A 24265-nucleotide genomic window follows, 5' to 3' on the forward strand; every position below is an offset into this window, starting at 1 on the left:
AACTGCTTCAAACATTTATTACAATTTTTACAGATTCTAAGTTCACTAATAATGCTGCAACGTGTGCTGGTGTAATGAGACACAAGGCCTGGGACCACACCTCTGACCAGGCCAAACACTGCTGTCCAGCAAGCACCAGTCTAAGGTGAGGCCGCCTGCTCAGGGGGTTCCCAGGTGCAGCAGCTCAAGACCCTGGAGAAGGAAAGGGCAGCATGGAACACCCTGTGTGCACTGGCCTGTGCTGGGCTGTGGATGAGCTGCCACTTCAGGTGGCTTCAGACTCTGACTCCATCTTGCAAGCCCCAGGGAGCACTTCTAAGAAGGCTGACATGATCTAGGTGCCTGAGAGACCATGACAGGGATGTGCTGGGTTTCCGTGGCTTGAATGCTTGATCGAGTGCCACATTTTTCAGTCACGTGACTGCAATGCAGAAAGGTATGAGGAGGCCTGGCCTGGTGTTAGGAACTGAAGAAGTGGCCCAATCCCAGGTTACAACTGTTTGATCCAGTGCCCCGTGGTTTCCAGGTGGCTGTGGTAGTGTGGCAGAGTCTTTTGGTGTTCTCTTGTTAACACCCTGTTCCGTGGACAGCTCTTTGTGTTTCAAAGCCATTTAAATGTATCTGCAGGTTTTCTTCTGGGCACTCTAGTTTACACCCCTGCTTGCTCACCGGCGCTGGTTTAGACCCGTCAAGTTCTTGAGCTGATAAAGGGATGGAAACAGAGTGATGAACTCTTGCCCTGCCTCTAGGATTCCAATGGGAAAGATCTAGATTTTCAAGGTGGCATGAGTGGTTATGATACAGAGATCTGACATGCCAGGGTCCTGGGAATCAGCACTGTTTCTTGATGACAGTAAAAAATAAAAAGGTGGGATATTTGGGATCTAGAGATTGGGACTGAACCACTGTGTCTTACTATTAGCTTTTCAGTTTAAGGCTACAAAACTCCTTGGGGTCAGTGACACACGTAAGAATCACAGCGCTGGAGGTGGATGGGCAGGGATGAGCTGGGCGGTACTCACTGTCACTGCTGCTCCCATAAGTCCTTGCGCCAGGGCCTCTCCGGTGGACTTCACCTAGGAGGGGTCAGAATCAGGTTCTCTTAAGCCCCCACCTCTAGCTCAAAGGTGGGACAGGCAGATCAAATCAGTAGGCCTATTTGTCCTGACAGGTAGAGTCAAGAGGGCCCTGTGGACTGGAGGAGGAGCTATGGACAACACAATCACAAACGGGCCAAGTGTGGCTCTTAGGGAAGGGCTGGGATGAGGAAGAACCACTCAGGTTCCCTGGGAAGGTCCTGAGGACTGTTAGCTGAGGCTGAGGGGGAGCAAGAGAACAGACAGGTGACCAGTGTGGCCTGAAGGGGACAGTGTGTCTACTGAGGCTTCCCAAATGGCTAGCCCCCAGCTACCTGCTTGGCAGTGTGGCCCATGTTCATTGCATCCTTAATTCGGTTTTCCAGGAAGCGCCAAGTGTCCTCAAAGTCTGGGGAGGAGTCCTGCATCATCACCAGCTCTGTCGTGTTGTAGATGCCAGCCAACACAGCTCGGCGGGTGTACCAGTTAAACTGCAAAGAAACCCATCCAGAAAGGTGGCTCACCACTATTGCTGTGGGTTGGGAGAAGTCTGGGGTAGTTCCTACTCAAAGCCACTGGTACTCATGGGCTCCCTCCTGTTTCTTCTTTCCCTCACAGATACACATGGCCCTCTGGACAAGACTGCTGTTCCCAAACTAGGCAAGGCATCACAATCATCTGGGAGATGAAGATGCAAGCTCCTGGACCCAACCTCATAAGAGTTTAGAGTCAGTGGGTCTGAAGCAAGTGCCAGGATCTGGATGTTTAATAAGCATCCCATGAGACTTTGCTACAGCCACTCGGCTTTGGAAATACCAGTGAAAGCCTAAGTCTCAGGACATCTAAGCTCCAGGGAGGCTCTGTGTTCAGCCAGTTATGACCAAACCTTGGTTTGTTCATCTGTGAAATGAGGGCTGAGACAGGATCACGGACAGACTGGGACACCTGGGAAGAGCTGAGAGTTCAAGTCCTTCAGCAACTTCCAGCTGTCCCGGCCACCCACTCCAGAGCTCTAGCTCAGATGCTTCATGTTTTATCCCTCTAATTTCTTTACTTTCTAATTTTATTTTCCTACCATCTCTGTTGGTGGTATATTTCCACATGGGGGGAGTTTATTAAAGCACTTTGTTAGAACTGTGGTGGGAGCATCTCTTTGCCTCCCATCCTGGATTCCACAAAGTATCATCACACATTAATTTCTTTTATGAAGGTATATATATATACATTTTTTAATTTCCTACCAGAAACATGATAGCATTAGCAAGTCAGATCCTTTCCTGGTACCTGTTTAAAGGCATATTGATCTCTTAGCAAAGCAGGCCAAGATGGGCTGGGGGGGGTGCAGTTTCCTTTTAAAGCAATGGGAGTCTCCAAGGCATTCTTTTTTTTCCCTCCCCAGTCACTCTCATAAAAGACACATACTGAGAAAGTCTGCTACAGAATCTAAACCTTAGTAGACTGAGGGGGTAGTGACTCCCCAACATGGCAGCCCAATCACAAGGCCCTCTGATGCCCTGTGTTACCACTCCAGGGAGGAAGGAGTATGACTGGTTTGTGGCTAGAGCACTGGTCCCTGAATGAAGATGACCTAGACCCCACTGTGGCTTGTTAAGGGACCCTCCTCATACCTTAGCCTCTCCTTTCCAAGATGGGAATGACACTGCAATCCCCCTGGAGGGACTTGTTATCAAAGAAATTTCACAAACTTCTTGAGGAAATGCTTAACCCAAGCCCTTCCCAGGATCCTGTGGGCTTGCAGAAAGCACTCACATCAGTGGACTGGTCCCCAGCGTAATGCCACATGTCATCCACCATGCTGGTGAGCAGGCTCAGGCTGGACGGGATGTTGTGGGGGAGCATGAGGACACTGAGAGCCTGAGGAGAGATGACAGAGGAGGAGATTCTGCACACCAGTAGTAACAGCGCGTAGGTGGCTGGCGCCTCACCTCTCCATGGAGGTACGGTGGGGGCCCACCCAGCCCTCATTCTCAGACTCACCATCTCCACCCACTGGTGTGAGCTCCTGGCATCTAACGATCCCAACTACAGCTGACAAGAGCCAGGGCCGATCCTACCCACAGCTGGCCCAGTCAGATTCTGAATCCCTAGCATGTGGACTTGGGAATGCAGACAGCCAGGTGTCGCCTGGTCTCTTTGAGTATTGAGAGCAAGGTGGGGGAAGCACCCAAGTCTGCATCATGGAGGAAGTAGGAGAGACAGGAGGGGAGTCTGAGGGTAGTTTCCAGGTCCAAATTCGAGGCCACTCCCAGAGCCCAGTAGCACTCCTGCCCCTGATGCTCTGCTGCAGCCTCATGATAAACTCCTTCCATTTTTTTTCCCCTTGACTCGAGTTGATTTGTTACCTGAAACTGAAAATCCTTCAATATATGCGATGGCACAACCCAGAGGTGCCTCCATTAGCAGACTTTAACTCCTGACAGTAGAAGGGCCGGCCACTTTGCCAACTAAAATCCACTGACTGGTCAGTGGGAGCTGGGCAGAGACATCCTGGATTAGCTGAAAAGTTTTCTTGAAGTAGCCCAGAAGGAAACATGCCAAATAAGGAGGCAGCCAGAGCCTAAACCATGCAACCTGCACTGCTTTAAATGCTAGGTGAAGTGAGTCAAGCCGGAGATCAGAAAATCAAGCGAGGCAAGCATCGGCAGGGATGGGTACGCTGGGGTCTACTCCCTCACGCCCAGCCTGCTGTTAGGCGCACGGCCAGTGTTCAAATGTCTGGCAACCGACTGACTGAAATTACATGCTCAACGGTCTCCCAGCTGGGCAAAGGACACTAGATGATCTCTGGGTCCTCTCAGTTCTGAAGTGCTTTGACTTTCTTAACTGAGAGAATGGCCCACATTGTGATACACTTTGAAATAGGAAGAAAGGAGTTTCAGAAAACCGGGGGAAAGGCCTTTGGAATGAATACTCCAATTCTCAAAGCATCGCACTGTCATGCTGAAAAGAAATCCCAGTCCCCTGAGCTCTAGAACAGGCCTGTTAATGACAGTCAGTAAAATCTTTTGACTTTTCTAATCTCCTTTGTGGATTCCTCCTCACTGAAGACCTGGTGGCACACCCAGGCCACTAAGACCCCATCCAGGACATGATCTAGGACTCACTCACATTTCCAGGAACAGAGACACAGATGGCTCAGAGGCACTCTCTTTGGCTCTCCCAAATCTGAAACCTAGATCTACCAAGTGCACTGAGTATCCCTGGGTTTGTGGAGATTAATGAGCTAACTTCTGAACAGTGTGCCACGTCCTCTAAGTGAAAGGTGCTAAGAATCATAAACATGAATACATTGTTGCCCTGTGGCCTGCATATGGACTCTGTACCCGGGGCCAATGCTCAATGTACGGGATCAGCATTCTCAGTCTGGTTTCCACTGCGTCCCTCAGGAACTGGTCTGTCTTCCTCTTCCTGGAAGAGGGAAAAGAAAACAGAGTGTCTCTGGGTCAAAGGCATGGGCTTGGTGCTACACGGTTTACTTAGTCCTAGCGGCAAGGGTCCCACTAGCTCCTGAAGAGACAAGCAGCTACGTTTCAGTCCCATCAAAGCAGCAGGGCTGCTCAGGGCTGCTCTTTTGGCTCTGCTTGCACTGGCCCCCTGGGGACAGCTGTGGGGCCTGAGTCCCTTGAACATTAGCTGCCACCCTGAGCGATGATACCATAAGGACTTACTCTGCCTGGCCCAGCTGTACCAGCTTCTGCTCCTCTTCCAGCACACGGGTGAGTCGAGCGTTGCACTGGGTCACAAAATGCAGTATCAGCTCACTGCCATCATTCCCAAACATGCTGGCGGCTGCACTGGAGAGACCCAGAGACTACAAAGGGGGAGAGGGAAAATAGGAAAGTGGTGGGCAGGTGGAGTAGACTCTGCTGCCTGCTCACCACCAGTGCCTCTTCTTCTAGTAGCAGCAGCTTGATTTTCAGCAGGACACCCCCCGACTCTTCTTTCTTGGTTCGTGGGATCTGGGTGAAGCAGATCACCAGTCCCCCAACTACTCCATCAAGCTCTGGGGTGTGTTTCAAAGCAGGGGACCCAGACTTGGATAAGTGAGTGGAGTTCATTCACAGCGACCAGGTCAGGGGTGTGCTCGTAGCCAAATGCAGCCCTGAGAGGCCCCCTCCAGACTTTTGCTAGTACCGATGGGAAAGAAGTACTCTCTTCCCTCTGGGGCTGCTGAGCCATTTTCAGTCTTGTCTGGGAAGCCCCTGCTGAGAATGAAGCTCACAGAGGGGAGAGCGAAGATGTGCTGCAGAGACAGTACCCAGAAGCACAAGTTCAGAACACTGAGCTACTTACAGACTTTTCTGTTATTAAATGAGCCAAGTATTCCCTTTCCTGCTTGAGCCAGAACTGAGTTTTTTTAAAGAGAGATTTTTTTTTGTTTATTTATTAATTTTTAAATATATATAGTTTTTTTTTAACTTTATTTTCTTTTTTGGAGGGAGGGTAATTAGGTTTATTTACTTATTGTTTTAGTGGAGGTACTGGGGATTGAACCCAGATCCTCCTGCATGCTAGGCATGAACTCTACCACTGCGCTATACCCTCCTCCCCCCAGAGCTGAGTTCTGACACTTGTAATCCACAGTTGTAACTATTATAAAAAGGGGCTCGGGAAGAGCGCTCATAACTCCCTTCCTCACCAACTCACTTACCCTAAATCTCTTGGAAAGTAGGTCTCTCAGTGATTTAAAACAAACACACACAAACTTTTCTTAATGAATTGTCAAGGAGTTAACAAAGCCACAAAGATCCTTTGCTATTCCTGACATACAGCAATCACTGGGCATCTAGTGTAGGCAGAACCCTGACAGCAGCAGGGAGGGCAGAAGAGGAAAAAAAAACCCCAATAACTCTGAATTCCCACAAATGGGAGTGGGGAAAGTGCCTCTCTTTTGGTGGAAGTACCCAGCCTTTCTGGAGGGCAATCTGGCAATACTGACGTCAACATCAGAGTTGCAGCAGCACCAATACTAAGGTTGGCTGTGTGCTCTCTGTGTGCCTGGTGCCGGCTAAGCACAGAACATATACGACCTTGCCGCAGCCTCACAGCAACGCCAGGAGGTGGATATTACCATCATCCCCATGTTATAGATGAGGAAACGGAGGCTTAAAGCTCTTAACCACCAGGCTATACTGCCTCTACTACGTACGTAACAGGAACCTCAAACATATACATACTCTCCCGGCCAGGTGTTGAGCTATTGTCTCTCAGCTCCAAACCTGCCCTTCCATCCTCAGCTGTGTGATTCAGGGGTTGGGGCCCTGCAAGCCATACTTCTGGCTCCATGTTAGCTCTGCCAATAGGGTCGCTAGAGGGAGACTGCAAGGCTGGAGGAGGAAGGGACTGGCTCCTTCTGGATTACTTCCTGTCTGCTAGCAGTTTGTGTGAGCAGTGTCCTTCTTCACAGCAGCAGCTGAACCCAGTCTGCAGCTTTCCCAACACTCACAGAACTAGTTTCATCGAGCCACCATCCTCTCCCTGCCCTCCCCACCGCCCCACCATTTCCCCAACCCCCAGAGGTCAGGCACCAGCCCCAAGAGACCCTTCCTCCACGCTGAGAGATGCCAGCGCCAGCTGAGCAGCACCCTTCCTGAGTTTCACCTCCATAGGGGCTCTCCCTCAAGCTTCTAGCTTTAATAATTCCAACTCTTCCCTTTGTTCCCTTCGCCCTGGGGATGGGAGCTACTTCCTACAGGTGTTACCTCTGTACCTTAGTGTTCTTTTTATCCTTTCATTACCTGGTTACCAACTTCACATCTAGTTAACAATTCTTTGTATTAAATTCTCTCTATTTGAGTAGCTGGTATGATTTCTTCTGACTGATGCACCCCCTGAAAGACTAACTCCACTTCTCAGAATTTGTCCTAAAGAAATCAACCAGAAATGTACTTAAATGCCATATAAATAGGTCTATAATACTAAAAAAAATTGGAGTGGGGATGGTATAGCTCAATTGGTAGAGCACATGCTTAGCATACACAAGGTTCTGGGTTCAATTTCCAGTACCCCCATTAAAAATAAATAGATTAAAAAAAACTAATTACTTTCCCCCTCAAAAAAAATAAAAATATTAAAAAAAAGTTGGAAATCCAAATGTTCATCAATTGAGTTCAAGTAAATACAATAGGCATTATGCAGCCATATGAATGGAGAAGTGCAGAGTGAAAAAAGCCAGTTAACCATAGAATTTTCAGTACAATCAGATTTTTCCAAACGATTCTGTTACATTTCTGCCCTCAACTGGTTCCACACCTTTCTGTAATGATTCTTGCAAACCTCCTCTGCTGCCTCCACACCTTTGTCTCCTCCCACTCTTGCCCAACTTCAGGTTCATGAGACAACCACACCTACTTCACAGAGAAAACAGAAGACATCCCCTGGGAACTCCTTAAAGATTCATCTAGAAACTAAACCTGCAGCTGTATTCTCCAACTTCACCCCTAATACATCTAAGGCCAGTCTTTCCACCTGTTTTCCAGATTTCGTAATTCCTGCCTTCAAGGAACCTCATATTTTTTATCTCGCCACTTTCTCTTGGATCTTCACCGTCACCCTTGTGACTGCACCGCCAGGCCAGTATTCAAACACTCAGCCAATTTCCCCCGCTCGGTACATACCAGCTCTCTTCTACCTCTGGCTGCCAAATGCCTCTCCACTTCCTTACCCTCTACTCACTTCTCCACCCATCCGTTATTTCTGACTGGTGCTCCCCTCACATGGCTGCTGCCGCAGTGATCAATGTCCGGTTGCTTAATCCACATTCTCCTGCTTTGCCTCCAACATCAGGCTACTCTACCTCCATCTTCTTTGCCAGCTCATTCTGTTCTGTCCTATCCTAAACGTCAGAGTTCCCCAAGGACCTAGACTCCTCTCTTTTCACACGACACTCTGGGCACACTCACACCACCCTCGGCAGTCTCACTTGCTTCTATGGTTTAATTACCACATACATATGTCGATAATGCCCCGACAGATACTCTAGTCCACGTAGCTCCTCCAGCTTCAGATCTGTATGCTTGAGGTCTCCCGTTGGTTGACCCAAAGACCCCTCATACTCAACAAAGCTCAAGATTGTATCCATGAGCCTTCTTCGAACCTGGTCCTCTTCCCATGGCCTTCATCTCAGAAAACAGCACCACTATGTACCCACACATGCAAGCTGGCAGGCAACGCGGGTGCTATTTTGTCACTTCCTCCTGTGTCATTCTTTCACCAAACCTACCCACTTGCCTCTGCGTTCACTGCCAATGGTCTAGGTCAGAAAGCCCTCCTCTATCCCAGATGACTGGCAGCAGCTCCCAGTGACTCTCTGCCTCCAATCCATTTTTCACCCAGCAACCAAATGATGGTTTTGCCATGTTAAATTGAATCCAAATCTCCAATTATTCTTAGAATAAAAGAAAGTCTAACTCCTTAACGTGACCTTTGGGACTTTGCCTGATTTGGCCTCAACTGACCCTTCCCCAGCCTCACTCAGATCAGGTCTCTCCTTTCACTCTCCATGTGATGGTTTTCCCCGGTTCCTCTAATGTGCAGGCTTCTTTCTACTCTGCACATGCTGTTTCTCTGTCTGGACTTGTCTGCCCCCATCCCCGCCAAACCAGGTAAACCCCACTCATTCCTCAGCTCCCAGCTCAAAAGCCTTTTCTCACCATGTGCTCACCCTGCCCCATATGAGGTCAGGTCCCTCCACTGTCATCTCCACAGCACCTTTTCCTGACAGCACTTATCACATTTTATAAATGTGTATTTGTATAGATTTGATTAACGTGGCCAGACTGGAAGCTCAAAAAGGGCAGAACTGTGTCCATCTTGATCATTATGATGTTCCCTAGGACCTAGCATACATTTGTTCAATAAATATTTAAAGAATAATTAATAAATGAAAGGGTTTTTTTTTATTTGAAAGAACAGATATCAAAATATTGATCTTTGGTGTGTCACAAATGATTTTTACATTCTTTTTTAATATCTGTATTATTCAAAGCTTTCTCAATGAGCACACAGTAGAGTCATATGGTATACACATTTCACTTATATGACTTGTTACCATATGTGCTCTTGGGAGAGTGAGAGAAGACAAAGAGAAGTATTAGTTAAGTTTAAGTAAAGCAGCAAAGTTGTCCCCATGCTTGAGATGACAGATGGGAATCTGTAATTCCTTCCATCTCCATCCTCACAGCCCTCTCATGGGATGGTATCCGACTATGTTTGATGATTCTATACCACAAGGCCTAAACATGAGCCCATGGCTTAACCTAAAGCAGTGGTCTGTTCCACTGCGAAAAGAAACACGGACTGTTAGATTTACTGAGAAAAATGAGGTGTGCTGCCCTTCAAGGTGGTGCCTTCTTGGGTTTTCAAACACCATATTTCATCAATTCTAAGATGCACAAATTTTTTCATTTTAAACAATCAGTATGAATCATATAATTGATGATGTGTCATAGTTTAATAGACAGCATTTTCCCTTTTTTAGTGAAGCATAAAATAATGGTGCTTCTTCCAATCAATGGCATCTTAGAGTCAATGAAATATGGCAGTTTTGATCATAAGCAATTCTTGCCTAATGAGCTGCCTTTAGAATCTAACTCCCAAGAACCAACTCCATAGTATATACTTTTTAAATTAAAATATAATTTAAAAATAAAGCCATTTCCACTCTATTAGGGAAAAATAAACTAACCAACCCAGAAAATCCTGTAGCAGTGAGAGGCCCCAGGGCTCTGAGCTGGGCTGGAAGCAAGCGGGGAGCCCTCCGCTCTGGCTGGTGTGACTCCCTCCTGGCTGATCCTGGTCACGCTGCCCCACCCTCACCCATACACACCTGGGCTCCTTCTGCAATTGCCTCTGCCGTCCACCCATGGGCAGGCACGAACTCTAGGGCTGCCGTTAGGATGCGGTGCTGCAGCTGCTCCTCACTCTCATAGTCCTCCTCCTCCTCGCCACCTTGATCTGTATACCTGAGACCCGAAATCCAAGATAGGCATGGGGACGGGGCCCAGCACACCTCATCTCACTGCAGGCTGCTGGGCAGGCAGAATGTGCCTGACCATAGACTCTGTGTGTCCTCTTAGAACATGTTGGGAGGACTTTTAGTTCTGTCAGTATTACTGTTTAAATGCCCAACAGAGTAAAAGTTATATCATCCGTCGCTTCCCACAGTCACTGAGAGAAAGGAACCAGTGAGCAAGGAGGCCACGTGACAGGAGGCACATGCTCTTGCAGCACGCTGATCTCCCTGTTTATAGCCTTATCATACTGTTTCTTTATCTGGATTTTTGCCAAACTGTTGCTCTATGAAGACAGGGACAATGGTTACATTATTCACAGGGCCTGGCACAAAGTAAGTCCTCAAACAGTATTTGTTGAATTGAAATGAAAAGCACTTTCATCGGGAGAGCAGAGAAATGATTTCTAATTTCTAATTTTAGAGCAGAGGAATTTCCCAGTGGCAGGATTAATAAAAGACAAAATATCTAATGTAGATATAAATTATTATTTCCTTTCTGGAGGGCAATGTGGCCCCACATATGTAAAAAAAAAAAATGTTAAATGTGCATATCCTTGACTCAGCGTGCCCACTGCTGAATCACACACTTTATCACATTATCTTTCATACCAGGGAAACAAATCTAAATATCCATCAATAAAAGATAGGTCAAATAAATTTTGGTACTGTCATTTGCTGGAATATTATGCAACCACTAAAATAATATAGACTGTGAAAAGACATTAAAGGTGTACTGTTGATGTTTTCATAGGGGTACACATCTATCACAATCCATCAAATTGTGCATCTGAAATATGTGTAGCTTACTGTACAGAAATTATACCACAAAAAGTTGCTTAAAAAAAAAGATATACTGTTGAGTGAAAAACCAGATTCTGGAACAGCATGTACAGTATACAGTATAATTAGCCATTTATAATACATGTAGGTTTATATATGAAATATGCTTAGAGAAACATCTAAAAGGATATTCACAAAAATGTTAGCAGACTTATTTCTGGGTTTGTGATTTCTGGTAATTATTTGTTTTATTATTATTACTTGTTTTTTATTTTTATTTTTATTTTTATTTTCTGGGCACCAGTGTCTGGAGGGATTGGGTCCTAGTGTCCTAGGCTAGATAGTAAAGGGTAGGAGGCAATGGGCTCAAGGCTCCTTCTGAGGGTCCAGGCACCTGTGTCCTTCAGGGTGGGAGAAGCTGCCCATCACCCTCGGTCTGCTGTTTCTGGTGGGTGAGCCCAACAGGGCAGACCCAGGAGCTACCTTTTTTCCAGAAGCCCCTCCTGACCATCCTTTGTTTTAATTTTGTGAAATTCTTTGTATTGTTTAGATGTTTTAGAATGTACCAGCACCATTTTCACAAAAAAAAAAACCAAACAACAAATAGGTTCCTTTCAAGATAGTCTTGAAAATGATAAAAGGTGTGAAGGGGAGACAGCAGAGAGGAAGGAGAACAGACTTACCCAACCACACAAAGTGGCCAGAACTGGGTGGACTGGGGCTCTGGTGCCTACCTGGGGGGTGAACGAGAAGACTCTGGATGGGGTTCTTCCATGCCTTGCGTCTCAGGATGTTGCTGAGAAAAGGAGGGGGGAGGTTGCTGCTTCTGCTCTTCTGAAGATCTCAGCTGCATAATTGAAGCATGGAAGGCACGAGGCAGCAGGGCTGGTCGGCAGCACGGCACTGAAACAGAAACTGGGCTGGTCAGTCAGACACACTCATCACAGAAGACCCTTTGACACGCAGAGTGGTATGAGGGACGAGCAAGAGGATAATCAGAGGAAAACCAGAACCATTCATCCAAGTGTTGAATCCCAAAAAAAAATCTTGGGTAAATCTTGCAACAGTGATGTGGTGGCACAATGCATGAATTAGGAAGCAGAAGACCTGTCTTCTAGATGTCTTTCCATCATTTGTTAGCTGTGTGGTAATGGGCAAACTATTTCATCCCAATGAGCATGACTTTAAAACATGCAAATTAAGAGTAATAATCTTTACCTGCTCAATGAGAGTGTTGTGAGGCTCCCTTCAAAACGAAAGTGACGTGAAAATGTTACATATTTATATATCATGGTAGGAGCACTGGACTAGAAATTAGAAGGTCTGAGTACTGACTCTCTAGTATTTATGTGGTGTCGCTATCTGCTTTCTCATCTGCAATGTTGCAACACCCCATTTACTCCAGGAAAGGGCTTTTGGGAAGTACAGTATTGTGTTTCCTAAGCAAAGGCTCTTACTACTGTTTTCTTTCCCAGCATTTTACTATAAAAAAAAATTCAAACGTACAGACAAGTGTAATTATGGCATGAACATCTGTATACCCATCACCTAAGTTGTATATATCTATCCCTCACACTCTTCATTTATCAATCCGTCTCATTTTCTGATGCATTTGTTGCAGACATCAGTGTTCTTTATCTCTAAACATTTCATCACACTTATCAAGTAGAGTTCAATATTTATTTACTGTTCTTTTATCGAGGTGACATTTATACTCAATGAAATGTACAAATCTTAAACAGGCCAATTCTGAGTTTTGACAAATGTATACACTTGCACAACTTGAATGCCTATCTAGAGATTAACATTACTCTGTAAAGTTCCCTCGTATTCCTTCCCAGTCATTCCCCATTCCCAGTCCCCCACACTGTTCTGAATTTCTCACCCTAGTCTTGCCTGTCCTAGAATTTCATTTAAATAGAATCATACTGATGTGTCCTATGCATGCATGTGTAAGATTTCTTTTGCTTAGATTATTTTTTAGATTGATTCATATTTTTGTGTCAATCAGCAGATTGTTACTTTTTATTGCTAAGTAGTATTCCACCAAGAAACACTATTCTGTTGAACACCTGGGCTGTTTCAGTGTTGGCTGTTATAAATAAAGATGCTACAAATATGCTTTTGTGGATATATGCTTTCATTTCTGTTGGGTAAATACCTAGGAGTAAATTTGCTGGGTCACAGGCATTACTTTTACTGAACATATTTAGTTTGGAGTTTTGTATAAAAACAACTTAAAAAGGGCACTCATTTAAAAAAAATTTATGGACCAATTCAGGAAACAATGATTTTTAAAATAAACATAGCACATATGTGTAAAAATATCAATATTTTAGTATATGTACAGAAAAAAATGGAGCAAACATTCATAAAACTTTGAAAAGGGCATGGGAGATCTGGAAGCAATATTGTGAAACCACTGCAGTACATCATAAGATTTCAGGTAAAATACAGAAGAATATTTATTATTTCATTAGTTAGATATTTATGTTACTGTGTCAATGCATACATTCTATTTATGGAAGGTGACACTGATTTTCCATTTATGGTAGTGATATAAAGTTTCCTCTTTCAAGTAAACGTCTATAATTTTAAGAACTCAAGATGTATAAACAAAAATACTGACTATATAGCGGGAAAGGTGATACGAAGCTATCACAGAATTATTTAGGCGGTAGGGAAATGACTGACTTGGAGGAAAAGGCGACTAGGCGCTCTCTGGCTGTTCCCCGAGATCAGGGCCCAGGGACTTGACAATGGAGTTAAGAGACTGAGTCTGCCAGGTTGCAACCGACGAGCTGCGTGACCTTGCGCACCCACAGCTCTTGCTCGGGGTCCCTCAACTTCATGAAATGGGAGTGACAAGCTCTTCCCTGATGCTTTTGTCCCTCACAGCTCGAGACTGGGGCCAGAAGCCAGCCAGGCGGCCGATTCAAGGCCAGGGTGTCCGCGAGAGCCGCTATGCCCTTCACCTCACCTTGCTTTCGAGCCGACAAGAAGGCCTCTTCCGCCCCTCACCCAGCCCAGGTCGCTCTGCACCCCCTCCCCTTCCCTTCCTGCTCCCCGGCTCGGCCGCCCCCTCACCGGGCAGGCACCGCAGCTGCAGGAGCCTCCAACCAGCCCGGCCCAGCACACCGGACACCGCCGCCGCCGCCGCCATCTTGGAAGCGGGCAAGCCGCGGACGGCGACGCGACTGGCAGTGCAGAGTACGCGGCGCGGTCCCTCGGCGCGGCCACTCTCGTCCTCCCCGCGCCGCTGGGACCTCCTCCTCTCGCGAGAGGCGCGTGGCGCGGAGCCGGCTGCTGCGGAGAAGCCGGGAGCGAGCCCTGGGCGGCAGGTGAGCTCTGTGCTGGTGGTCCGAGAGCCTGCCCTTCCCTGACGGCCCGCTCCTGGCCTACTCTAGTTCCTAGATCCTCTCATTTCCCGTTCCTAGCCCCGTCCTTCGGCAGAGACGTGGCCATGCCAGCTCCCTGAGGATCACGGCGGGCTTTCACCCGGGGGAAGCCGGTGTGAGGGTCCGGATGGGCCCTGCCTGCCCTGGGCTCCTGGCGTGGTGGCTTCTGCCCTTTCCGGGCGCTCTCATCTCCCGCTCTACCGGTTCTGGCTTGGGCCCCGGGGGACAGTGCGCTGAGGAGTAAGAGCCCTGAGCTGGTGCCTGGGAGACCTAGGTCTGAGACCCGCTTCTGCCAGTAACCAGCTGTTGTGACCTTGGGTTTCAGTCCCTCTTCGCAAACATTGAGGAAACTGAAGTTTCCGTCTTTGGGGGTACCTGGACCCCCAGGTTGTAATTTTGAACCTATGACTTTCCTGAACCTCCAAGGTGTTGAGTTGGTATAACTGAGTTTTCCTAAACTTCCCAGATCGGAAGAACCATCAGGATGCTTGTTAATAAATCGAATACCGAGTTCTTTCCCCTAGAGAGTCAATTCAGTATAACCGGATATAGTCCTGGAATCATTTTTGACAAACGTCCGTAGGTGATTTGGACCATCCGCAAGTTTGGGACAGGCTGGTGGCCTTTATGCTGACATTGAGTGCCAAGCTCTCTGCGTAACTCACAGAGGTCACGGACTAGTCTCTGAACAGATACGTAAATACAGAGCGCTTCACAATAATTGGAAGAAGTTAATGGTTTGGGGATTACGGATAACCAACAACAGGAGCTAAGCATGCCATTCTGTAAATTTCGTGCAGTTAGACGGTTGTCTTTGTATCTTTGCACACTCATCAACCCTAGTCTTTTCAGAACTTCTTGTTATCCCCTGAATGGGTGTAAGGGAAGCCCCCGTAAGCCAGAGCTACTTCCCCAGTGTTAAAATTTCAGATCCATATTTCTAGATTCAGTAAAATACTATTGATCTCTCTGTGAGGTTTTGTTTTCTGAATTCTGTCCACCTATCTTCAAATGAATCTTTCCTGTGGAAGTTCTAGCACTTAGATATCCTTTCTGAAACCCTTAACTTTGACACCTAATTGCCTGGAGACAGTCCTCCATTTCTTTTCCTTTGAGCTTCCTGTTTCTTTGCTGATTATCACCTTTTTCCCTCTGTATGTGAGCTTCAGTCAGTTCATTTTAGTTAAAAATTGCCCTTTCTGTTAACGGTCAATATTATCAAAATTTTTTATGGATTTGACTTAAAAGAATTTGGTCCTTGGTTTGAACTGATAGCTAAACTTCAGTCTTATTTTTTTCTTTGGGTCCCCTTCATCCTTAAAAGGAGCTAAGTGCCTCAAAATTTGATGTTTACTGGGTGCCTTAAAAATAAACAAGTGTATTTTCAGATGTTATTCTCAGGCATCTGCTTTCACTGCCTGCCAATAACATTTTAGAAGGGTCACAGGCATGTGTGTGCTACAGTCAGAGTTGGAGAGGTGCTTAACAAACAAGTCCAGTGGCGTGACAATGATGTCTACTCCCCCTCTTTTTACTTAATGAAACTGGGCGCTGAGTCACACTTCTAAGTATGTTGACTTGGATGCCAGACATTTTTTTCCTTATTTTTTTTAGAAAAGATGGACTGACAACAACATAAAACTCTGATGATGAAGAGTATTACACTCTGACTTTAAAAGAACATTGTGTCCCATTTTATTTGGAAAATGCTGACTGAAAGTGGTGGCTATATTTTTGAGGGTTAATGATTAATAAATGTATTTTATGAGCTCCTTGTTGCCATAGAATATTAGTTTTGGGGGAAATGGAACACAAAGCATTTTCCATTCTTCTAATTTACTGACACAATCCCACTGGAGTACTGTATAAGACGTCATAAAGTTCAGCTCTTATATTGTGTAATTTTAACAAAGGAAAAGAAGCTTCACATCTCTCCCTAGGGAGTCCTCCCAGCAGGTATGGCTGAGGAGGAAGAACAAGATTTTATAGGACTGTTTGAAGCAAAGGCAGATAAAGTGGCCACTGAGAAGCAGAGGCTCAGAGTTCTCTGAGAACATTATTTTATTGAGCCCTGTGTACCAGGCCCTGCTGAGTGCTTTTGCATTTTTTTTTCTGTGGGGGGAAGTCATTAGGTCTATTTATTTATTATTCTTTTTTTTTTTTTTCCAATGGAGGGGCTGAGGATTGAACCCAGGACATGCTAGGCATGCGCTCTACCCTTTGAGCTATACCCTTCCCTGGCTTTTGCATATTTTTATCTTCTCATTTACTTCTTACAGCAGCCTTGCAAAATATAAGATTATTTTCCCTACTTTGTCAATGAGAAAAGAGAGAAGCTAATCATTGACCCATGGTCATGTAGCTAACAAATGGAAAATCTAGTGGTAGACAGAACTGTGGTTCATCTGTATTTGAAACCTGTGTTCTATGAAACTCTCCCTGTGTTAAGGTTGCTGAAAAGGTCCAGACACCTGGCTTTTTGTTTTTCTCAAGCTAAAGAGTAGCCTTTGGCCCCTCAGTTCTTTCATGAGGATTTTTTTTTGTGAGTACAGCACCAGGTTTAGTAGTTACCAGTATGCAGGGAACTGATCTCTTTCTGTTGTCCCAAGGGAGACCCTGTTCCAACATCATTCTGGAAGCAAGTCATATATTTCTTATAACATAATGCCCAGCAATCCATATTCCTGTATTCCCCAGCTGGTTCTTAAATGTTAGATTGATCCCAAGTTGCTCACTTTAAAGATTTGCAAGAGTTCTTCCTCAACATAATGTGACAGTTAAAAGCTTGAAAGTTTCGGTTCTCGATTGTGTGCTTTTTAGGGATTTAAAAACCACAGTTCACTGACTAAGGAATCCTGTTTGTCTGATAACACTGTGCATCCTTTTATTGCAACTTGCAGTCAAGTCAGAATAACAAAGAGTGGGCATTCCACAAGGAAGGAACCAGATAAAAGGCATGATAGGGTGAAAAGGCAAAGATTTTTCATAGAACAGGGTGGGATCAATTCACTTTAGGGAAGTGGGGGGATACAGATGGAGCCAGATTATGGAGCACTTGAATCCAGAAGACAGGAGTTTTTATTTTGTTCTAGAAAATAAAACCCTTAGTAACTCTTTTAGGAAATGAGCAACAAAATCAAACTACTATAGTATTTAAGGATGATTGGCTAACCTCGGCATGTTTTGTAGGCTGAGGAGCCTATCATTTGAAGTGAACATTTTTAAAAAAGGAAGACTGTGTGCCTGGCTCAGACTTAGTCCCAGAGTATCCTGTGATGGCAGAATTGTCACTGAGTTTGCCACCCCTGCAGAAGACAGAAGTGCTCAGCATAAGACCGATCCCTGCTGGACCCCTCTCCCACAGCTTCTGTCTTCATGTCATTTGGTAGAGCTGTCTTAAGTCGGAGACCTGGTGACATTAATGTTTAAGAAAGAAAGGGGGACCCAAGTAGTGTGACCTGATTGCACCGTGAGGACATTCTACACTTGTCCGAGTATCAGGTGAAAGAGAAAGCTGACCCATGGGAGGAAGTTTCCATAGATCGAAAGCATGGGTTTTACAGTCCTAGGGACTTGGATTCAAATCCTAGCTCTTACCTTATCCTCACAACACTTACTATTGTATGACGTGGGCAAAGTCAACAGCCTCAGTTTCCTGACTGTAAAATGGGAATAATATCTAGTTTAAGGTTGTTCTAAGGTTCAGTTGAGGTAATGTATGTAAAATGTTTTAAACAGTCTGGCTAAATATTAATTGTTAAGAAAAACATAGTAGATACTATTGATCACTGCAGGTTTGATGGAATTGAATTTTAATATTTTGATAAGTGGGAAAATATCATTATTCAATTTGCCACATTTAAATGTTTTCTCTTTTTAAAGAAGCACTGAGCTTGTGGTTGGGTTATGTCAGCCAATTTATTTGGCTCCCTTGCTGAGTCATACTTCTGCCTAATTAATTCCTGTGTGTTTTATATCATGTTCAAGCTGAGTTGTCTTATATCAAAGAGGAAATAATCTTTGTGACTTCAACCTCCTTACTTGACTCCAAGTCAAAATTCTCAATAAGGAAGGCATCTGCCATATTTGGGAATGTCGGGATTATGAAACCTTGGGATAACTGGTTTATTTATTCAGACTCTGGTATCTACAGTAAAATTGTCTGATGTGGTCACCATTCCCTGGTAGGAGGTCAGAATTCTAGGTTGCAATTCTAATCATATCTGGTTTACCCCATGGATTAAATTGCACTTTTGTCTCAGCCCAGTCTTGACTCTCCTTTGACCCACAGTGTTTAGGTCTGCAGCCCTGCAGGAATGGCAGATTTTGGGATCTCAGCTGGCCAGTTTGTAGCAGTGGTCTGGGATAAGTCATCCTCAGTGGAAGCTCTGAAGGATCTGGTGGATAAGCTTCAAGAGTTGACTGGCGATGAGGGCCGAGTGTCTGTGGAAAACATCAACCAGCTGGTGCAGTGTAAGTACCTCCCCAGGTCATCTTCCAGGGCAGGCGGTTTTGATGGGAGTGCTGTGCTTCTGTCCTTCTTTCATAGTGGGCTTTTGTTTTGGGTGGCATATGATAGTAGTGGCCGGTCACTCTGTTATTTTTCAGTTGAGATTCAGTGGACTCAGGAGTGTTGTTGATGATTTGTATGAGTAAGTTCTTATTTCTTACTAGATAGTCCACATTTTTACAAAAGCTTGCTCTGTGTTCAGCTTCCTTTTTGACTTTTTCCCCTGAGCATATAAAAGGATACAAAATGAGTAAAACTGAAGGAGAGCAGGGCAGCAGGGTCCTTGCCCCTCTTGCTGGTGGTGGTGGTATAGCAGCATTTGCTGAACAGGTAGGTGTTTATTCCATAGGGCCAGGCATGTGGTCTTTGTAGGGGCTTGAAAGGGATTGGGAGATTGCTTCTGGGGCCCAGATGATTGCTGATTCGAGTCTTCCTTCTTTTCAGCTGCCCACAAAGAATCTAGCTTTGACATTATTTTGTCGGGTGTAATTCCTGGAAGCACCACTCTGCACAATGCTGAGATTTTGGCTGAGATGGCCCGGATCCTTCGGCCTGGTGGCTGTCTTTTTTTGAAAGAGCCAGTAGAGACAGCTGCAGGTAAGGAAATCTTCACTTGAAAGACTAGAGTTTAACAGGGTTGAATCTTTAGGTGTTATTTATTGCATCTCTCTGAACAGGAAGTATCACTTGGAGATTACTATTCTATACTGAATCTTATCCTTAGGGATAAATTATTATAAAACTCTGAACCAACATATCTGAAGAAATTGTGATCTTTGACCCATTAGGTAGTGAAATAGAAGGAAACTGCCCTCCTGAAAATGGCTGGCTTCTTTAACAGGTGAATGGTTAAACTGTGGTACGTCCATACCATGGAAAACTATGCTGCAGGAAAAAAGGAACAAATCATTGACATACGCAACAACTTGGATCAATCTCAAGGGAATCATGCTGAGTGAAAGAAATCTAATCTCAAAAATTTATATGCTCTATGATTCCATCCATCGAACGTTCTTGAAATGATAGAGTTATAGTGATAGAGAAGGTTGGTCGTCGGGGGTTAGGAATGGGAGGGATGGGGTGCATGAGGCTTTTAAGGGAGTAGTAGGGGGGTTCCTTGTGGTGATGAAAACTACACACATGCACAAAAAAGTGTATGTAAAACTGGTGAGATCTGGATAAGCTCTGAGGACTGTCAATGACAATTTCCTGGTCTTCATATTGTACAATAGTTGTGTGAGATATTACCATGGGGAGACAAGGTGAAGGGTCCTCGAAACCTCCCTGAAATTTTTTTTTTTAACTTACTGTGCATCTATAGTTATTTCCAACTGAAAAGTTAGAAAATAGTGACTGAAAGTCTGAGAGTGATGGGGTAATTATTGATTCACAGGAAACTAAAGGTAAAATCAAGAAATAAAAACCTTTTTTGCTCAGTGGTGAAGCTGTCAGAATCATTCAGTTCTAAAAGTTTAGCATTTTTTATTAGACTTTCCTTCAAAATGTGATGCCTTATTTCATCAAAGAGAATAGAAATGAAAGTATCTTGAAATGTATCAAGGTGTTCATGTGGAAATACAAGCTCATGATGTGCATAGCAGATACAGTCTTCTATGCTGGGATGTAAACCTTGGGTGACCAAACAGTGTCTGTCAGAACCATAGAGAGAATACTTGCATGCTGTACACTTTCCAAGCCTCTTTCTCAGTCATTATCCAACAACCCCTGCAAGGTTAGGTATTTCCAAGGAGCAGAGAGTGAGAAGAAATAATAAATGGAGTTATCATAGAACAATTTAGGAGCATCCATTAGAGCACTTTGAACAACCGAAAGGGGTTGTCCAATTACAGTGTTACCTCTAAAGCATATACACATGGAGCAGAATAACTTATTATTGTTTTAATGCCTGCTGACCCAGATAGGATAGATCTTTTGTTGTTTTCCTTGACTTGACCTCTATAGCTTTTCACTGGGGTTTTTTCCTCTTGGCAGTTAACAATAGCAAAGTGAAGACGGCACCTAAGCTCTGTTCAGCCCTGACTCTCTCTGGTCTTGTGGAAGTAAAAGAGGTATGTTTGTAGATGGCTTTCTTTGCTGGGAATTTAAACCCTGGGTGACTAAACACAGTATCTCTCTGTCAGATGATCCAGGGAGAATCAAGGGGAAATAACAGCCCTGAGGTGAGGGGATCAGTACGGCTTAGATTAGGAAATAGGTTGGGAATTGCTCCACATGTGAGATACGTGATGCCTCAAAGGACGAGACCTCTGAAACTGATCTTCAGAGAGACTCAGCTTGGGCCCGCGTGGGTTGGGGCGTTGGTACTAGTGGAGACCGCTGAGGCGGGGTGAGAGCGACGTGTCTCTTAATGGACACCAAGCTTAGGCCCAAGTGAAGGGCACCCACCTGGACCTTCCTCAGACTTTTGGTGGGAGGCTGGAGTAGGTTGGAGGCGGAAGTCCATTTCTCACAGTTCAATACAAATATTAACATTAAATAGAGGTATTTATGGTTCTGTGTTGTTCCTTGACGTTGGAATTTTCTTGTGTGCTGGGGGGTGGGGTGGTTGTTGTACCAGGAGAGCTGTTATACCGCTGATTGGCCGCATGACCTAGGGCCTTAAGTTTCTTTATGCCTGCCCTTATTCTTCTTTTTAGTTAAAGGCCTTCCATTGTTTATTCTAAAATATGGGACGTTCACAAAAGCTCAATTTAGACTAAAGAATATAAAATGTAAAGTGACATTCCAGGCCTTGCTTACGCTTCTCTTCTCCACCAGTACATTTTCTGGTGTGGCTGTTCAGACTTCTTATGTATTCACAAGTGTGCACTCTGTGTGTGTGTGTGTGTGTACACATTTTTCCCTGTAAATAAGGTCACAGGTATACGTTGTTCAGTCCCTAGCTTTTTCCCCCACCTTCAGATATCCTCGACGTTTATCCACCCCACTTTCTTATTAACGATGGAACAACACTCAGTGTGATAGATGGACTGTGATTTATTTAACCATTTCATAATTGTTGGCATAGAGGTGGCACCGCCACCTTTTTTCCTCCCTTTACTGTCTATTGCTTCTTCATAAGAACCATGAAAAGCATTGCTCTCCCCCTGTGGTTCTTTTTCTCTACTTTTTGTTGTGGGAATGCTTCCCTGCTACAGGCTTTGATCCTATTCAACACGTCTGATTCATCTTCATAATAATCATTGCAACCCCCACAGTGACTAGCACAGTGCCTTGTACCTAATAGTCAGATGTTTGATAATACTTTGAAACTTTCCAAGGGGTAGGCTCAATATAAACATGTGGACAAAAGTTGCACTCTGGGGTCCTTATCAGTGAGAAACTGAATATAAGACCTGCAGTGATGCCTGGAAAGGGGACATAGTACAACATCATTTTGTAGAAGGAGTGTGGCCTCATTCTTTGATGTCTTGAATTCCAGCTGCAGCGTGAGTCCTTGAGCCCTGAGGAGATTCAGTCTGTCCAGGAACACCTGGGTTACCACAGTGACAGCCTGCTGTCTGTGCAGATCACAGGCAAAAAGCCCAACTTTGAAGTGGGTTCTTCTAGTCAACTTAAGCTTTCTATTGCCAAGAAGTCTTCAGGTAAGGCTGTCCTGGGGGCATTGCTGTGTCCCAGTGGTCCTGGAAGGCCAAGTTAGAAATTGAGCCAAAGATCTGAGGGAGGTGGTAATATCTTTAGAGGACCAGTCCCTTCCTTAATTTCTCTCATTTCCAAGTGGAAGAATGCTTATGTACTATCATCCCGGGCATATTTGGATCCCAAACTGAAATGACACATAGATATTACTTGGTTCGGCCCCTTCTGCACCAGAGGACACTGAGGCCTCCAGATTCTAGAGGCCTGAGTCCCTTAGCTTCATCAGCTAATGGAGTCTTCCCAGGCCCCAGAATTATGAAGTTTACCCTCAAAAGACCTCACGGTGGCTGCACGGCAGATAAGAGTGCCCTGTTCCTCTTCCCTGTTCTCTGTGCCACTGAAGTCAGCTTTTCTTTCTTTGAGAATCTTAAGACGCTTATAAAATAAATCTTCTGTTCAGAAAATTGCACCCCGCCCTTTACCACCACTCTCGCCCTTCCTACTGCTGTTTTTTAATGCCTGAGATGAGAAAAATTGTCCCAGCTGTGAGGTGTGCAGAAATTTACTGGTATATTTACACTGCTCTGTTTTGACTGTCCAGCCCAAATCTTTTTTTTTTTTTGAAAGATTACAACTTTATTTTATTTATCTATTTTTGGTGGGGGTGGTTATTAGATTTATTTATTTATCATTATATTTTAATGGAGGTACTGGGGATTGAACCCAGGACCTCATGCATGCTAAGCATGCCTCTACCACTTGAGCTATACCCTCCCCCCAGCCCAAATCTTTAAGAAATCCTCTGGCATCCTGATCTTTGATTCATAGTCCAGAACAGGTAGTAGCAGCTTAGATGAGCAGTTTGCCCTGGGGGAAGGTCTGAGCATCTAGTTGTGACAGTGACCACCAGGGGGTGCGCTCCCCCCCAAGACCCACCCGAGGACCAGCCCACACTGAACCTGTGGTCTCAGCTCTTACAGGCTCTTCCCTGCCTTCCTCTGGCCCGGACAGAGAATCAGGAGGTGTGAGGTTTAATTTGTTGTTACACTGTCACCATCAGCTCTACAAGGTTTACATGAGGCCAAAGCTTTGCTTTTGATGATGCTTTTTGGCACACTTTCTTATTTAATCTTAAAATCTCCTGCAATAGATAATAGGGAATACTACTTGCCTCATGTTGTAGGGATGGAAACTAAGATAAGGAGGAGAAAGCAAAGATAAGGAGTGGGAGTGAAAAGCATTAGACAGCACCTGTATTTGTGGCTGTGTGTAACTGGCCTAAGTATCTAAACCTGTTACCTCATTTATAAAATTAGGACAACAAATAATTACCTCATAAGGTTGTTGGCAGGACTAAACTAGATAATGTTTGTAAAATGCTTAACATAGAGTCTGGCACAAAGCAAGTGCTTAACGAATGATAGCTTTTGTTACCATAAGGTGGTGGGTCCCGGTCGTGCCTCTGTAAGTGATAGAACTGGGCCTTGCACCCAAGCCTTCTGACTCCCAGCCCAGTGTGTTCCCTGCACAGAGTCTTAGTAGAAGGCACTTACGTGTGCTGGGAGTTTGTTTCTGGCTGCTTTTATGGAACTCATTTTCTTTTACTGGTTTGACTCAGGGAAGCCTGCTGTGGACCCTGCAGCTGTCAAGCTCTGGACCCTCTCGGCCAATGACATGGAGGATGAGAGCGTGGTGAGTGGCTACGGTGGTCGTAGTTCAGAGTGGCCCATCTGGGCCTGGAGGTCTGAAGATATTTACAGCCCAGCATTGTGGTTGTGCTTGTCACTGGCATTTTTGATTGAGAAGGAAACTCCATATTAGTGGCATTTTAAATTTCTTTTTCAGCATCTTTCCCCAACAGATTTTC

The 24265-nt window shown here is 45.0% G+C and overlaps 2 protein-coding genes across 2 annotated transcripts in view; one reads left to right on the forward strand and one right to left on the reverse strand.

The window, feature by feature from the left end:
- Positions 1-14111, reverse strand: COQ9 (coenzyme Q9). The gene is made up of 9 exons (XM_010985739.3): positions 13978-14111; positions 11625-11793; positions 9925-10060; positions 4766-4908; positions 4421-4505; positions 2847-2951; positions 1412-1567; positions 1023-1076; positions 1-701 (listed from the first exon to the last, which is right to left on the reverse strand). The coding sequence occupies exons 1-9, from the start codon at positions 14051-14053 to the stop codon at positions 666-668; spliced, it is 960 nt and encodes a 319-aa protein (XP_010984041.3). The 5' UTR covers positions 14054-14111; the 3' UTR covers positions 1-665.
- The window catches only part of CIAPIN1 (cytokine induced apoptosis inhibitor 1), a 14685-nt gene continuing 4512 nt past the window's right edge, over positions 14093-24265 (forward strand). The window contains exons 1-6 of the mRNA XM_031458380.2: positions 14093-14231; positions 18580-18761; positions 19243-19395; positions 20791-20867; positions 22241-22403; positions 24017-24090. Of these exons, the coding sequence (XP_031314240.1) occupies positions 18605-18761; positions 19243-19395; positions 20791-20867; positions 22241-22403; positions 24017-24090 (624 nt within the window). The 5' untranslated portion in view covers positions 14093-14231; positions 18580-18604. The remainder of the gene's footprint in view (positions 14232-18579; positions 18762-19242; positions 19396-20790; positions 20868-22240; positions 22404-24016; positions 24091-24265) is intronic.

Source organism: Camelus dromedarius, chromosome 9, assembly GCF_036321535.1.
Source record: "Camelus dromedarius isolate mCamDro1 chromosome 9, mCamDro1.pat, whole genome shotgun sequence".
Taxonomy (NCBI): domain Eukaryota; kingdom Metazoa; phylum Chordata; class Mammalia; order Artiodactyla; family Camelidae; genus Camelus; species Camelus dromedarius.

Coding starts and splice junctions, on each gene's coding strand:
- COQ9 (XM_010985739.3), bottom strand. CDS start 14,053: ATGGCGGCGGCGGCGGCGGTGTCCGGTGTGCTGGGCCGGGCTGGTTGG. Junction 11,794..13,977: donor GCAGCTGCGGTGCCTGCCCG/GTGAGGGGGCGG, acceptor TTTCTGTTTCAG/TGCCGTGCTGCCGACCAGCC. Junction 4,909..9,924: donor CAATTGCAGAAGGAGCCCAG/GTGTGTATGGGT, acceptor CCCCCTTTGTAG/TCTCTGGGTCTCTCCAGTGC.